Source organism: Cydia pomonella, chromosome 2 (assembly GCF_033807575.1).
Source record: "Cydia pomonella isolate Wapato2018A chromosome 2, ilCydPomo1, whole genome shotgun sequence".
Taxonomy (NCBI): Eukaryota; Metazoa; Arthropoda; class Insecta; order Lepidoptera; family Tortricidae; genus Cydia; species Cydia pomonella.
This window is the reverse complement of record NC_084704.1, coordinates 15,189,219-15,206,677: the sequence shown is the minus strand read 5'-3', so window position 1 is coordinate 15,206,677 and position 17,459 is coordinate 15,189,219. Positions and strand designations below refer to the sequence as shown.

The 17,459-nt window shown below is 39.1% G+C and overlaps 2 protein-coding genes across 5 annotated transcripts; one reads left to right on the top strand and one right to left on the bottom strand.

The window, feature by feature from the left end:
- Positions 1 to 2,045: 2,045 nt before the first annotated feature.
- On the bottom strand, positions 2,046 to 16,197 carry LOC133534481 (fibroblast growth factor receptor homolog 1-like). 4 transcript variants are annotated; one of them, XM_061873633.1, is made up of 12 exons: positions 15,748 to 16,159; positions 14,934 to 15,161; positions 12,465 to 12,665; positions 11,928 to 12,109; positions 11,736 to 11,796; positions 10,974 to 11,212; positions 10,472 to 10,718; positions 10,205 to 10,394; positions 10,015 to 10,114; positions 9,534 to 9,727; positions 3,451 to 3,588; positions 2,046 to 2,242 (listed from the first exon to the last, which is right to left on the bottom strand). In XM_061873633.1, the coding sequence occupies exons 1-12, from the start codon at positions 15,815 to 15,817 to the stop codon at positions 2,131 to 2,133; spliced, it is 1,962 nt and encodes a 653-aa protein (XP_061729617.1). In that variant the 5' UTR covers positions 15,818 to 16,159; the 3' UTR covers positions 2,046 to 2,130. The 4 variants fall into 4 exon arrangements, with proteins under 4 accessions (XP_061729617.1, XP_061729616.1, XP_061729618.1 ...); XM_061873632.1 differs by having other exon boundaries at positions 11,646 to 11,796; positions 15,748 to 16,158; XM_061873634.1 differs by lacking the exon at positions 3,451 to 3,588 and having other exon boundaries at positions 11,646 to 11,796; positions 15,748 to 16,197.
- On the top strand, positions 4,783 to 6,537 carry LOC133534491 (uncharacterized). Its single transcript, XM_061873645.1, has 2 exons — positions 4,783 to 5,972; positions 6,380 to 6,537. The coding sequence occupies exons 1-2, from the start codon at positions 5,028 to 5,030 to the stop codon at positions 6,392 to 6,394; spliced, it is 960 nt and encodes a 319-aa protein (XP_061729629.1). The 5' UTR covers positions 4,783 to 5,027; the 3' UTR covers positions 6,395 to 6,537.
- Positions 16,198 to 17,459: the final 1,262 nt, after the last annotated feature.

Genomic DNA, 17,459 nt, shown 5'->3' with positions numbered 1-17,459 from the left:
TGAAAATGTGTTCGCAAAGAGTTGACTTGACAAAGAAAATTTGAATTTCGCGCCTTTTCCTAGTGACAAGTTGGGTTGGGTGTGTATACGCTGTGTACAAGTATACGCTGTCTTGTGTTTCCTTGTGTATGTTGTGTTGGCGGCAAAGCCGTGGAAACTGGTGGAAAGTGGTTAAAATGTAAGTACTGTGTTGGAAAGTGAAGTTTAAATTTATCGCTAAACATGCACGTTATAATACCTTCAAAAAAGGTATTATAACAATCGTTATTATTTTAAGTCGGTTATAAAGGTAATATCTTAATGATGTCTTGTGAACAACTAATTCCATACCTACTAATATACCGACAAGTTATTAATACAGTCATATGAACATTTTGTCAAGCCCTAGCGTAAAGTAACAGTTTAGGTTTTTACACAAAATATTCTAAATTATTGACTAATATGATGAAATATTAACACACAATTGAAGAAAAACTTATAATGAACTGTATAAATTGGTTTTTTACACTTTATATGCTGTTAATTTGATAAAATATCGTTATGAAAATTTCGCTAGGAATATCATAATTACCTGTGAAATGAGTATTTTCCTGGGTTTTTTGGCCCTGAAACACTACAAGTCGGCACATAACATGACACCATCTTCACTAAATTACTTAATATATATTTTTCTTTTAGATTCTCTTATATTTTTCACATAAAAAAAATACGGCAATATGATCTTGGCCGCCTCGGCCGACTTCGAACTCAAAAAATGGTTACGTTTTCTCATATGTAGTCTTTTTTTTTTATACTACGTCGGTGGTAAACAAGCATACGGCCTGCCCGATGGTAAGCAGTCTCCGTAGCCGATGTACACCTGCAACTCCAGAGGAGTTACATGCGCGTTGCCGACCCTAACCCCACCCCCCTCGTTGAGCTCTGGCAACCTTACTCACCGGCAGGAACACAACAGTCTGCCTCTTTCGCACTCATGGCTTGTTCATATACGTGATGGCTTCCCTTTCGCATACTTTATCTGTCTGTCAAGCGAAGCGTTTGACATGTCACTGCATTTATCTGAATAATTCATATTAAATTGCGAGAGAGTTTTTGTATAAAATGAGTCACCTATAATGATTTATTTTTGTAATTGTCGTCGCTATTCGTAATATATAGTACTGAATTAACAATATCATTCAGGTTTAAGGAAAAATTCATAACTGTAAGTATGTAAAGTAATATATTATTGTGTAAAGTACTCATGTAGACAATATCTACCTACCGCCCTACGACCAACCATCAACTAAATCGTGACGTCACAAACGGACGCGAGGCGTTTTCGCGTAAGATTAGTACCCTATAAAAAAAAAAACAATTTTTTAAGTAGGTATGTTAAAACTTATGACTATAGCTGAAATATTGTGTTTTTCGCAACCAATACGAGTGTACCGACACTATTCAAAGTGATTTAAAAATTAATCATCATGCCAATTGTTTCGCATCGTCCGACAAAATCGAAACTCATCCACGAATTCCTCTTTCCCGGCCTCTGCAATAATGTACTATTTTATTAATGGCTTATTTTGTATCCCTTGCTGTATTGCTGAGCCTCCTCTTTCTTCCGCCACTTATCACGGTTTGGTCACCATCACTTTCAAGGAAAACTGGCGAACATGAATTAAGCCGTTTTTTTGAGTTATCGCAAAAAGTTTTCCCTTCTTAGTAAAAAGACGTATAGAGCTGCTAAGGTACCTACTCCCTTTTCCTTGTTATGGGCCTACATAATTCTTACTAATAGCCCCCGTTCAAGGCAGCCCATTGTTACGGAGGGGTAACTACGGAACCCTATACTCAGCTTGGCCCGACATCTTCTTGTCCGGTTTTTTGAGGTATTGTCCGGTCAGCACTAGACTAGTTTATGTACCAACTACCAACACCAACATTATATCAATGGTTTCTTGGTACTTGCATCATAAGTATTCAAGTTTTACATAGGTTCTTACCTACATACTTGATATGTATTTTCAATTGGGTAACAAAATATTATTTAATAATACCTACTGTGCAATGAATAACGTTTATTTTAATTAAAATAAAACTGTCATTATTATCTTTTGTTGCTAACTTTTTCGGCTATCAATACGAATGTTATAGTAAGTGATCGATACTGGCGACTATCACTTCCAACTTCTCCTTAAGCTCACTGAATGACGGCCGGTCGTCTGGATTGAAGGAGCAGCAATGTTGTATTAACTGGTACCTGCGGACAATAACAATCATAACATAAAAAATTGACCTTTGTCTTGTTGTTTGTTTGTTTGTCTTTGTTTTGTTTTTCTATTATAAGAAAAGAAACTAAACCGAAATTAGTAACTGCATTATTCTGGTGACGTCATGTCCGATGGCGGAAAAAAACGGGAGTGTGGTGACTTGGCGCGCAGGGGCATTCTTGACCGGGCGACGGAACCGAACGGACGTCTGTTACTAAAATAGTTATTTTCATAACAAAAAGTGTTCATTGTTTCTGAGGTTGTTTACAAGTGATACTAAAATAGTTTAAATAATAGCTTGAAATATAATTTATTTTCATCACAATAAAGTGTTCATTATTTCCGAGGTTGTTTACACCTTACTTAAGTAACCCTTTGAAATTAGGCACCTACACCAATACAGGTTCAGTACGTTTAAAAGAAGGGCAATAATGGAGAGGACCTTAAGAATTTAACCAATTTTATCACCATGTATATAGCAATTGTTTTTATTAGGGTTCCGTACCCAAAGGGTAAAACGGGACCCTATTACTAAGACTCCGCTGTCCGGCCGTTCGTCCGTCCGTCCGTCCGGTTGTCACCAGGCTGTATCTCATGAACCGTGATAGCTAGACAGTTGAAATTTTCACAGATGATGTATTTCTGTTGCCGCTATAACAACAAATACTAAAAAGTACGGAACCCTCGGTGGGCGAGTCCGACTCGCACTTGTCCGGTTTTTAAAGTCCGTTCTAATGATTTAAAAAAATATATGAAGCATAATTTAGATGATTTCTTCGAGACTATAAATTTTTGCTGAATTGTCCCCATGTAAGTATAAGGTAGGTTAAATCAGCAGCTCTAAGATCCTTTATTACTGACTTTCGTTTAATCCGTACAGAACAACGTGGCAGCCTGTAATATATTAGGGCATGAGCATCTGAGTAACTTCGTTTTTAGGGTTCCGTAGCCAAATGGCAAAAAACGGAACCCTTATAGATTCGTCATGTCCGTCTGTCTGTCCGATAATTATTCATAACAAGCCGACGGCCTGCAGGACAACAAGGAATAACGAAAATCGTCGATCTTCCTTTTAATGACTCTTGCAGTATTTGACCGATAGAAATGCAGACAGTTATTTATATAATTTCAATGTTCGCGGTAGCCCCTCTGAGAAAGGGTATAAAGATAATGGATCTTATAAGACACAAATACCTACATTTTCTCGCTGCAATTGTCCGGCCGTTGCATTCGCTTGCCCTGTCTCAAATAATTGTACAGAAAGTGCACGGGGATTTTTGCATATGGAGTTTCCCCGTATGCCATTATTTCCCAAGTGAGCACGCCAAAGGACCATCTGGAAAGTCAATATATAAAGTAGGTAAATTCGTTTGTAAATGATTAATATAGAAAAGGACCATCTGGAAAGTCAATATATAAAGTAGGTAAATTCGTTTGTAAATGATTAATATAGATAAAATATACTTAAACCATTTATTCGTTTGCCTTAATAAACACATGTAAGCTAATAAAATAGAAACAAGAGCAACACCCAAATAAAATTAATATAAAAAACAATAAAAGCGGCCAAGTGCGAGTCGGACTCGCGCATGAAGGGTTCCGTACCATTTATGACGTATTAAAAAAAATCTACTTACTAGATCTTGTTCAATATTTTACCACTTTGGACACACATTTTACCACTTTGGAAGTGTCTCTCGCGCAAGCTATTCAGTTTAGAAAAAAATGATATTCGAAACCTCAATATCATTTTTGAAGACCTATCCATAGATACCCCACACGTATGGGTTTGATGGAAAAAGATTTTTTGAGTTTCAGTTCTAAGTATGGGGAACCCCCAAAATTTATTGTTTTTTTTTCTATTTTTGTGTGAACATCTTAATGCGGTTCATAGAATACATCCACTTACTAAGTGTGAACAGTATAGCTCTTATAGTTTCGGAAAAAAGTGGCTGTGACATAATCGGACAGATCTATAAGGGTTCCGTTTTTTGCCATTTGGCTACGGAACCCTAAAAAGCATCAATAAAAAGTATTTATGGTAGAGGAACCGACTGCAAAATTTCGTACTGACTCGATACCGCGATGAAATGCACAACGGTTTCCCATAAAAGTGATGCTAAGTCCGAATTTGATAGTCTGTCACGGCGGAACTTATCGAAAGTACAAAAAAGAAGGCCACTTGCGGTGATTTACCCCATCTGGTACCGAAATAATAGTTATGGCAGTAGTTACAAATTTACTGGTTGACACAGAAAAGCGAAATCTAGTATTTTTTTGCCGTAAGTGCTTGGCAGACGCTCTCAAAGGGACCATCGATACCCTAATATCAAATTCGGACTTACCCGACTTACATCACTTTTATTGGAAACCATTGTGCATTTCATCGCGGTATCAAGTCGATACGAAATTTTGCAGTCGGCTCTTCTACCATACGTTTGCTGAGTGCGTTACAGCAAAATAAAAGTGTTATGTGCCCCTAGTGTAATTTTATTCGAGAGGGAGACGTGACGTACGCGTTTGCGTTAAGTCTCATTTTGTATGGGATTTAGAAACTGTAATGTATGTGGGTAGACTTATGCTACCACAATAGAGGGTAGATTTCGTACCTGTCTTTGTCGATCGATTAAATGCAATACCGAACGGACGTGTTTCAGTGATCTCCTCATATCCTGGATTCCCTGGGCCCTAAGCAGATATTTCTCAGTGGCGACGAGAACAATTGGACACTAGTGCATTTTAAAAGTGTAAAGTTCGTGATAAACAGTGTACGACATGCCTGTGGGAAAAGTCGGACCGTTTGACCTTGTCAATGACAATTGGGAGCTGTATGTTGACCGTTTAGAACAATATTTCGTTGCAAACGATGTTAAAAACGAAGTGAAAGTGGCTACACTAATAACAGTGATGGGCGGAAATGCGTATGAACTTATGGTGAATTTGTGCACACCCGCGAAACCGGCGAGCAAAACATATGACCAGCTGGTCGCGCTGATGAAAGGTCATCTAAATCCAAAGCCGAGTTTGCTCGCAGAACGTTTTAAATTCCGTCAACGTGTGCAAAAGCGTGATGAAAGTATTGCGAACTTTGTAACGGATCTTAAAAAATTAAGTAAGGACTGCAGTTTCGCAGGGGATAGCTTGAAGGAGAACTTGAGGGATCAGTTCGTGTGCGGCCTATTAAACGACGACATCAGACAGAAGCTGTTCACGGAGGACGACACGATCACGTTCGACCGGGCGTACAAGCTCGCCGTGTCCATGGAGGCGGCCGAGGTCAACGCGGCGCTAGTAGAAGACTGTGCTCGGAATCGAACCAGCGACAGTATACCAGCGGCGGGCGCGACGACAGCCGTGCATCATTTGGGTCGGGCGAGCCGGGGCCGGGCGGCGGCGGACGGCGGTCGAGCGGCGGGAACAGCGGGCCGCGGGAAGATAACGGTCGGCGGCGGTCCAAGCGCCATGAGCGGAGCGGGCAGCGGAAAGATGCGAGGCTTCGGTCAAAATAATAATATGGATTTAGATGGAACGTGTAAGGTGTGCGGATCAAAGCATGAAGCCGACAGATGCAAATTCAGGAAGTATGTCTGTCGAGTATGTAACCAAGAAGGACACTTAAAAAGGGTGTGTCCTAGGCTGCGCGGAAGTTCGTCCCTATACAACGTGACGGAAGAGAAGGTTGTGTATTTGGACCATTCGGACAGCAGCGAAAGCGACGAGGTAAACAATTTTTCACTAAATAGCAGCGAATCGTTTGTGTGTGAGCCATACACCATAGATGTTAACATTGCGGGGAAGTGGTTAAATATGGAAATAGACACAGGTAGTGCGATTTCGTGCATAAGTTTAGAATGCTATAAAAAATTGTTTACTCATTGCAAAATACAAAGAAGTAATTTAGTGCTGAATTATTATACAGATATAAAGGTAAAACCTGTAGGTAAAATAACACCTAAAGTGCAGTGCAATGGTTTTTGTAAAGAATTAGACTTATACGTCATTGAAAATGGCAAAACTAGCCTTTTAGGTAGGCGTTGGATAAGGGCATTTAATATCATTGATAGGTCAAAATTGGTATGTAAACAAATTGCTAATGTGAACAAGTTGTTTGATGAGACTGAATTCAGTTCCAGATACTGTGAGGTGTTTGCGGAGGGCTTGGGCCGGTTCACCGGGGGCACGGTCGGGTTCCACCTGCGGCCGCACGCGCGGCCGGTGTTCCTGCGCGCGCGCCCCCTGGCGTACGCGCTGCGCGAGCCGGTGGAGCGCGCGCTCGAGCAGATGGTGCGCGACGGCATCATCACGCCTGTCGCCACCTCCGACTGGGCCACGCCGATAGTGCCGGTAGTTAAAAAAGATGGCACCATACGGGTATGTGCTGATTTTAAGTTAACGCTAAATAAAAGTTTAGAAGTGGACCACTATCCTTTACCGAAAGTAGAAGATTTGCTAACTAAATTGCACGGGGGAAGTAAGTTCACTAAATTAGACCTGTCGCAAGCTTACGCCCAGTTTGAATTGGATGATGAGTCTAAGAAATATACGGTAATTAACACCCACAGGGGTTTATTTATGTACAATAGACTGATATATGGGCTAGCCTCTAGTCCCGGTATTTTCCAGAGGAAACTCGAGCAATTGTTTGCGGATATGCCTCGGGTCGGTGTCTTTCTGGACGATTTGATTATAACAGGGGTCGATGACCGCTCGCACATAGACACGCTTAACGAAGTGTTTGAAAGGTTAAGGAAATATGGTTTAAGAGTTAAAAAGGATAAATGTACGTTTTTTGCTGACTCGGTAACATATCTTGGATTCGTAATTAGTAAGGACGGCGTGCATACATGCCCTGAAAAGATTGAAGCGATCAAGCAGGTACCGGTTCCAAATAATGTAGCGAAGTTACGGTCATTCCTAGGGTTAGTGATGTATTATGCTAAGTTCGTTCCGAACATAAGCACTATACTAGCGCCTCTGTATGGACTTTTGCGGAAAGATGTGAAGTATGAGTGGAGTGAAGCTTGCATGCGCGCGTTTAGTGAGGTAAAACAAATGTTGATTTCTGGCGATATATTAGCACATTATTCGCCAGATCTTCCCCTAATTCTGACCACTGACGCGAGTAGTGTGGGGGTGGGTGCTGTCATATCGCACCTTGTGCCCGGCGCCGGCGACACTAGCGCCACCGAGCGACCAATAGCGTACGCATCGCGTGTGCTTAACGCCGCAGAGAAGTCGTATTCGCAAATTGAACGAGAGGCACTTTCAATAATTTATGGAGTCCGAAAATTTCACCAATACTTATATGGTAGAAAATTTATTCTAAGAACGGACCATAAGCCCTTGGTGACAATTTTCGGCGATAAAGTAGGCGTACCCGTAATGGCTGCAAGTCGTATGCAGAGGTGGGCGGTTATTTTAGCTGGTTACGATTATACCATCGAGTATGTGCGGAGTGACGGGAACGCGGCCGATGCTTTATCTCGCTTGCCGGTGGGTAAGGAGAAGAGCGAGCGGAAAGAAGTCACATATTTAAATTTTATCCAAAACTTCCTACCGATTACGAGGAAAATGGTACAAGATCACGTTAGTAAGGATGAAGTACTAAAGAAAATATTTCTGTTTTTACTGTCCGGCTGGCCTACTAGTTGTAACGATAACGCCCTTAAGCCGTATTACCTGCGGCGCAATGAATTATATATAGACCGGGGTTGTATAATTTGGGGCTATCGGTTAGTGGTTCCAGAGGCTTTGAGAGATCACTTACTCAAAGAGTTACATGTCGGTCATTTAGGTATCGTGAAAATGAAGAGTCTCGCCCGAAGTGTGATGTGGTGGCCTGGAATAGATAGTGAGATCGAGGAGTTAGGTAAGCAGTGCACGACGTGTGCCCTAGAGGGCGCTGCGCCACCGCGAGCGCCGCCGCAACCGTGGCCGTATAACCCAGAGCCCTGGTCGCGATTACATATTGACTTCCTAGGACCTTTCCATGGCGAAACTTTTTTAGTCATCATAGATTCAGCAACGAAATGGTTAGAAATATTCAAAATGGCTAAAACTACTGCGAGGGGAGTTATTAAATCGTTACGGGAAACGTTTGCTCGTTTTGGGCTGCCTTTAGAAGTAGTTTCGGACAACGGTCCTCCGTTCACGTCTAAGGAGTACGCACATTTTATGGAAATTAACGGCATCAAAATGACATTTACGCCAGCTTACCACCCAGCCTCCAATGGCGCTGCGGAGAATGCGGTTAAGTTATGTAAGCGAGCTATTAAAAAGGCACTTCGAGATGGTTGTGATGTGGATGAAGCTCTTCAAGCATATCTCATGATGTACAGGAACGTTGAGCATAGTTCTACAGGGTCAGCCCCAGCTATGCTGTTACAACGTAGACGACTACGATCGAGGCTAGACTTGTTAAGGGGTACTCGGCAGGTCGAGTCTAGGGTACAGCAAGCTCAAGATAAACAAGTGTTGAACGCGGGAGGGAAACCTAGAGAACTTAACGTGGGCGATTCAGTGTGGGCGCGAGATCACGCCGGGGGAAGCTGGTTAAGTGGTCAGGTTAAGGAGAAAGTAGGTTCCCGGAATTTTATTATAGCTAGGGAAAGTGGTCCACAACTAAAAAGACATTTAGATCAGATTAAAAGACGGCGTAGCAGTTATACAGTGACCCTGTCGGATGTGTCGGAGACGGCGGCAGGCGAGGAATCCGCGGTTAATGACACGGAGGCGACTCAGGGTTCGCGCGCGCCGGAACCTGTGGTTCAACCCGATCTTAAGGAACCACCCCAGCTATCTGTAGAGACTGTATCCCTGAACACAGGACCCAGTCACACGGAATGTAATGAGTCCCCTTTGGGCCGACCCAAGCGCATTCGTAAGGCCGTGCAAAGATATGGCTTCGAGTTTGATTAAATTATTATGTTATGTATCCTAGTTTTGTTGTCACTCGCTTTACTAGTAAGCAAAACATGTATTAGTAATTAAGGGTGGAGGTGTAATGTATGTGGGTAGACTTATGCTACCACAATAGAGGGTAGATTTCGTACCTGTCTTTGTCGATCGATTAAATGCAATACCGAACGGACGTGTTTCAGTGATCTCCTCATATCCTGGATTCCCTGGGCCCTAAGCAGATATTTCTCAGAAACAGCGCGCCAAGCGGGACGTTTTGGAAACTCAAAATCCCATACAAAATGAGACTTAACGCAAACGCGTACGACACGTCACGCTATCGAATAAATTTACACTACGGGTTCTGGACTCGAGCTTGCTCACACATCAGACTTCGTGGTGTAGTAGTTGTGGCAGAGCGACTCGGGAGCCATCCACCGCACAGGTAGCTTGCCGGCCGTGCGCTTGCGGTAGTAGTCGGAGTCGCGTACGTCGCGCGCCAGCCCGAAGTCTGCTACCTTCAACACGCGCGCGCCCGACACCAGCACGTTGCGCGCCGCCAGGTCGCGGTGGATGCACTAGGAATAACGATACGCTTTATGTTCCTATTACTAGGTACCTATATGTGGCGCCGTCAACTGCTGATTAGTAATACCTACTAACTTTTTTTACTATCGTACAGTACCAACTTTATACTTTAATTATTCGGCATGATTTTCATTTTTGATACAGCTTTTATAATTCTGACACATTACTAAAAATACATCTTTCGAGGCTTACAACCTAGAGAAACACCTTTACACTTGATCTCTGTATCCATTTTTTTTTGTCTTAGTTACGTAAATATACTACACAGCAGACTTACACCTCGTGATGCAAGGTACTCCATTCCTTTGGCCACCTGCAGAGCAAACTGCACTAACTCCTGATGTTTCAGAGGTATTTGATCTTCACTCGGATCATTACTGCTCACGTGAAATAAAATAATTTTAGTAAGTAAATATTTTGTTCAGGTAAATATATTAGGACCTTGCTATAATTTAAATTGAACTTACTCATTTTTGGGTTTATTTTTCTTGAGGTAGTCGCGCAAGCATCCGTTGGCCGCATATTCAACGACAGCATAAAGCGGACCACCTTTGGTGCAGCATCCCAACAAGTTGATTATGTTCTCGTGCTTTCCGATCATCTTCATTATCTCTACTTCCGACACAAACGATATCATGTCGGCATCTGAATGGCCCTCTTAAAAAACATGATTATATTTATGTGACTAGAAAACATTTTAGTCCTTCTGTGTTGAGTAAATTTCAGTAACATACCTTTCAGCATTTTAACAGCAACGGTAGTGGGAAAATTGTTCTGCGATGTTCCACGATACGTTGCCTGGACTACCTTTCCAAATTCACCTTCACCTAGGACTTTTCCCATAGCGAGACATAGTCTATCAATTTCCCACTTATTGTCTGGAGGAAACATATATTCTGAAGCGTTCAGGATATCATAATCAGGAAACCTGCGAATTATGTCTGAGGCCCTTTGCTTTTCTATCCTCACGTTAGGCATTTGCTAAAAAAAAAATTATTAACTCTCGTTTTGTGGCATAATTTGTATATTTCTACATATTATTCATTTGCACACTGATAAAAATTGTAGGTAGGTATATACTCGCAGGACAAACATGATCGGAGGGCGGGCGCCATGGTGATATGTCCTCGATCCAACTGTGCATTTATGTTACGTTTCCTATCGTTTGTAACTTAAGTGTACTAAACATACGTTCATTTGACTTTTACATATCTTAGATGACGGTAAGTTACTTACCAAAGTACCTTCAGGAGTGTAACCGTTGCTCCTCTCCCTTTCTATAGAGACAACTTTCATCCATTGCTCAAACATCACCTCTCTTGCCGTCTCCACAGCATGCCGCTTCAACAGTCTCTCTCTTTTAAATTTTAATAATACTACTAGTACTACAATGAAGCTAACAATCAGTAATGTTGACAAAATTGCTGTAAGCCATTTTGAAATACTTCTTCCCTTCCCTTTGTTTTCAGGACCATCTTAAAACAAATCAGATTTAACCTTAATTCAATTACATACACGTTTCAATTGACCTATGGCTTGATTTTAGTTTTTAGGTTTCCGTACCCAAAGGGTAAAACGGGACCCTATTACTAAGACTCTGCTGTCCGTCCGTCTGTCTGTCTGTCTGTCACCAGGCTGTATCTCATGAACCGTGGTAGTTAGACAGTTGAAATTTTCACAGATGATGTATTTCTGTTGCCGCAATAACAATAAAAATGATGACACCTACTGACATGAGATAAATTTATTTAATTCCGCTACCTAAAGGTTATCTGGAAGAGATCGCTTTTTAGCGATAAGACCGCCTTTTGTTTACCTCTTTTTAATGTTCTGTACTATTTGTATTGTTTCTGTATTATTGAGATGTGCAATAAAGAGTATTTGTATTGTATTGTATATTTATCTTACCATTTGAGGGTCTGCCCAAAACGGCCACTTTAAGGTAACCTGTAGCTTTATCCGTGCCAATGGAGTTATTGGTGATGCATAAGTACCAACCTTCATCCGTCGACGTAGCATTGCGTATTGTCAAAGTATTATCAGAAATAGTGTATTTATTCTAAAAACAACACAGATTTATATATTTTGAATGCACAGTTCTAGAGGAAAATTAACAATACATCCATTATTCCAACAAAAAGAGTCCAACATGTAGTTAAACCAATTCGATAAGGTTGATAAATAACTAACTTCGTGAGGTAACAACTCTTGTGTTGCATTACGTCCAAATCCAGAAATCAGCTTTGCCCACTTGACAGAATAGTTCGTAAGGTTCACCGTCGGGCAAGACAGTACAACGGAGTCACTGATTACGACTGTCGTGTTCCCAGGATAACCTTTTCTAATGGACGGGAATAGTTTAGGGTAGCCCGCTAAAAATACAAGTAAATTGTTAAAAAAATATAAGTAGGTACGGGTAAGAGCTGTTATTTTATATTAGTGTGATTTTTTATTTCTTTGTTATAAGAAAAAATATTAAGGCATTATTCCTAAGCTCTGGGACCCAACGTGGGATTTTGGGCTTATTCAGAAGCTAAGGCCATGTTGTAAAGGAATTCGATTTCTCTACTTACCACTTCGTACGTACCTTGTCCTTGTAAATCAAATTCCTTAACCGTACTCTGTACATCACAAATCAACAAGTACACGTATACTAATAATAAAACTGACAAGCTTGTGGTTCATTCATAGTAAACAAGGATATAGGTAATGCATTTTATTTCTTACTGATTATCAGCCGATGAACTTGCTCCGTGCAGCCCAATGGGTTACAGATACGACACGTGTAATTCCCACTATCCTCGGTCACTAAATCATTAAGTAATATACTCCATACGTCATAAGTTACTGGAAGTACTCCACCACGGTGAATCCTTCTCACTGGTGTTACATTATCTTTGTACCAGGTAATATTCGGGGTTGGAGTACCTGAAATAGTATCAATAAAACATACAACTTTAAAAAAAATGCCCGCACCATTACGTAGCCAGAAATGCGTATATTGCTGGCTACATTATCTGGCTACAAAATCTTGGCCAAACCAATTAGTGCTTAATACCCAGCAACGGTAGCTGACGTTCATGAGGGTTCATCACCCTTAACCACGTTTTCAACACACTTGCTCAAAATGGCGTTTTTACTCCACCGATTTTTGGCTTATAATCCTAGATGCGTGCTTTTTTAAGTATATTAAACCACTCGTGCTTTTTCATTATATTATCCGAGTGAGTTAAGAAGGTAACTGATTGCTAATAATATGTATGGAAACGGAGCCTTCTTAATTTGGTCGAGTAATACATTTTTTTTTTAACCAACTATTAGGTGTTTCAAATGTTAGTTCAAAGAGGTTTTATCACGCCAAACATAATTTATAGATTAAATTATCTCGTAAATTTCATTAATAAATAAACATCGATTTGATCTCCATCCGTCGAATAGAAATTAATACGAAAATATTAGCTTTTTTACATTTTTTTAATTGGCTGTTTGTCGATTTCATTCGCGCCTTTGTCTTGTGCGCACATTGGAATCGTGCGTAAAAAAAAATAACGCGCCAGCCATTTTCCGTATTTGTCATAAAATTTGAATAGTTTTGCATGTTTTTAGTTTATATATTGACGAAAATGTTGACATTGACAAGCATTTAAAATGAAAATTGACAAGCATTTAAAATGAAGAACACATAAAATTGACGCTGCCAGTAATACTAATAGAGGTAAGAGCCGAGAACAATAGCCTTTTATCATCAAAATCGGGTGAAAAATAATTGGCGGCATATGAAACCTTTATTCAATGGAAAATCAGCAAAAACACCCAGTCTTTCTTGGAAAACGTGTTGGTAGCTTACTTCAATGAACTGTCCTACAAGCCCAGCACGCTTTGGTGCAATTATTCGATTTTAAAACTGTAAGCCACCATTTTGTCAATTGTAATTTTACTGTTTTGACAAAAACAATCGAATTTTTAGGTATGTTTTTTCCTCGCAAGTGTATTGAAAAACGTCGTATGAAACGCGTGTGCTTTGGTCCCACACCAACACCCACCCACATCGGCTTTCTTATTGCGCGCTCGCTTACAGCTCGCACACACAATATCGCCTCGTGTGTAATGACCCACTTAGCACACTTGTATCATAATGTACTATTAAAAATCGTCCAAGAGCATGTCGGACCATGTTCAATGCAGGCTTCCCTGGGATTACCCATCCGTCACAATAGGCGACCTTGCACAGGGGCTAAGGAAGGAGAAGGAAGCGAAAACTTTTTGCGATAATTTAAAAATTACTGAACTAATCACGCTAGTTTTCATGGAAGCTCGGTAGACCTAGTATTTTTTTCATATTTTGTGGACATATGGTTCAAAAGTTAGAGGGGGGCAGCACGTATGTTTATTCTTTCTAGGCGATTCTTTCCATAAATGTAAATTTACTGTATCAAAATATAGCGGTGGAAGACCTTATTCGTTAAGAACACCCATCCAACGAGACCTCACATAGGGTTGAAGCAAAACCCTTTTTTTTAGTTTTTATTTTACGACTTGGTCGGCATGATTTATTTATGCCAAATTGCAGCTTTTATCACGAAGCAAAAACTTCAGACGTACAGATAGAGAGACAGACAGACGGACATGACGAAATTAAATTTTATCTGATAAGGTGCTTACGAGCGTATACACTTGCCTTAAGGGCTGTTTACATATTGATTCGTGTTTATTACGAGTTCATACATTTTCTACTAACGTAAACAGTAGGTAATGTACCACGTCGAACTATCGATATTCGAAATAACATTGATATATCATAGTCTTCAACTTTTGAGTTGAGTTGAATATAATGTCCGCATTACAACAACGCTATTAGGCATGAAAAATAGAAAAAAAAATCCAAAATGTACTATTCATTTAGTTGCACACTGTATAATTATAATTAATTTGACCTCTGGACATCTAGTTTAGTGTTGGGCAATGCATAGTTTTATTTATACCAAAAGTCCAAGTATATGGAAATATTTACTGTTAGCAGGAAAAAACAAATGAGTCGATTATGACGTCCCAATGGGAAAACCTTCTTTTAACGATTCCGTGCTTGTTATGCTATTTACCTTAAGTAATCAAATGCATGAATAAATAAAATGCTGATGCTTATATTTTAATAATTCCATACTCATTCCAAGCAAAAAGTTTAGTTAACTACAGTACCTTTAGGTTCACATGTCATTATGGCTGAATGTCCAATATCTTTATACTCTTCTTCAAATTCATGTCCAACGTTTTTAAGAACTGGAGTTGCACTATTCGATGCTCTTCTGTTTCTCATTTTCTTGTCGTTTTCATAAAATTCCACTTCATCATAAGGTACATAATATACTTCCATCAAAGGTTCAAGTTCACTCCGCGGTAACGAAAATGTATATTTTGCCGAATTCACTTAAATCAGACAAAAAATAATCAGTTTATTTTAAAGGGATGATGGGAAGATTTATATCAATTATGAGTAGGTATTATAGGATGTGATTATAGGACAATCTAAATTATTTGACAACCTCATTTAAAATTCCAATGGACAAATTTTTAGGACTAGGTCTTACTGTAATTGTTATGATATGCAGTATGGTTGTAAATAATTTTAATTGCATTTCATACATTATGTGAAGTCAATTTTTTTCTAGTTTTAAACGCTATCTGTACCCCTAGTATTAATTTATTCGATAGCGTGACGTGACATACGCGTTTACGTCAAGTCTCATTTTGTATGGGATTTTGTGTTTCGAAAACTTTCTAAATCCCATACAAAATGAGACTTAGCGCAAACGCGTACGTCACGTCACGCTATCGAATAAATTTACACTAGGGGTTCTGTTATTTAAATACTTACAGGAAGTAGAAAAACAACAATTAATTAAAATATTATGTGCTTAAGAAAAGTAACCAAAGGAAGTATGTATAAAAATATCTACGTATTATTTCATTTTATACTTCCCACACATCGTCGGCATTATAATGAAAAACTTACCCAAATAGAGATGAATAATAAAATTTAAACTTATTACAGACACAAACGGTAACATCTCCTTAAAAACCATAATATGCGGAAATAAAATTTACAAAGACATAATTATACTAAAAATAAACAATTCATAATTTAAAACATGGTAGCAGTAGAACATGCTGCAGCACTGGCTTCTTAAAGAATAAATGGCTGGGTTTTACAAGGAAACTGTGACGCGCATGCATGATTCAAACCAATCATAAAGTATACTCCGCAATTTCGTCGCGCTGTCAAGTCAAGACGTTTAGGAGTGAAAAATAGGTTAAAATTAGTATGAACATTTCCGAACCGAACTAAAATAAATTATATTCAACCAAAAAAAGGAAGTAAATTACTTCGTATCAAAATTATTTTTCGTTAATTGACTCTGCCTAACTTATTAAAAGTTGTGTTGTGTTACATTACATTACACCTAAAATATTTTGTATGTGTACATACATCCTCATACATCAAGAACATAAGGAGAGATTTAACAGTATCAGTTTATGGCAGCTATTTTGATTTGATAGTGAGTTTTTATACAAATATATAAACGAATACTATTATTATTCTTTAATAATACAAGCATTCCAGGCATTACCGAAACTAAAATTATGTTTATTTCTCATACTCTGAAAGAGGGTCATTGTTGTTCTATGAAGTGTGCAGAAAGTGGTACGTTTCTGCACTAGAGAATTTTACTTTCCAAGCAGGGATCGGAACCGGTTTTTTGCAAAAACATCGAAATAACCATATATTTCGGTTTATTTTATACTCTAAATGTAGGACTCAGTTGTGTTTTCAGATAACGACTTCGTATTATTAGATTGCCTAATTAGAAATGAAGTAATTAACAAAGAACGAAAAAAATACCGTTTTCGTTCCCATACAAAAAATACCGGTTTCCGATCCCTGTTTCCAAGTACGTTTTTTAGGGTTCCGTAGCCAAATGGCAAAAAACGGAACCCTTAAAGATTCGTCATATCCGTCTGTCTGTCCGATTATGTCACAGCCACTTTTTTCCGAAACTATAAGAGCTATACTGTTCAAACTTAGTAAGAGGATGTATTCTATGAACCGCATTAAAATGTTCACACAAAAATAGAAAAATAAAACAATAAATTTTGGGGGCTCCCCATACTTAGAACTGAAACTCAAAAAATCTTTTTTCATCAAACCCATACGTGTGGGGTATCTATGAATTTTTTTTCATCAAACCCATACGTGTGGGGTATGTATGGATAGGTCTTCAAAAATGATATTTAGGTTTCTAATATCATTTTTTTCTAAACTGAATAGTTTGCGCGAGAGACACTTCTAAAGTGAAAAAATGTGTGTCCCCCCCCCTGTAACTTCTAAAATAACAGAATGAAAAATCTTAAAAAAAATATATGATATACATTACCATGCAAACTTCCACCGAAAATTGGTTTGAACGAGATCTAGTGAGTAGTTTTTTTATAAAATTAAAAAAAAAAAATTCATCAAACCCATACGTGTGGGGTATCTATGGATAGGTATTCAAAAATGATATTTAGGTTCCTAATATCATTTTTTTCTAAACTGAATAGTTTGCGCGAGAGACACTTCCAAAGTGGTAAAATGTGTGTCCAAAGTGGTAAAATGTTGAACAAGATCTAGTAAGTAGATTTTTTTTAATACGTCTTAAATGGTACGGAACCCTTCATGCGCGAGTC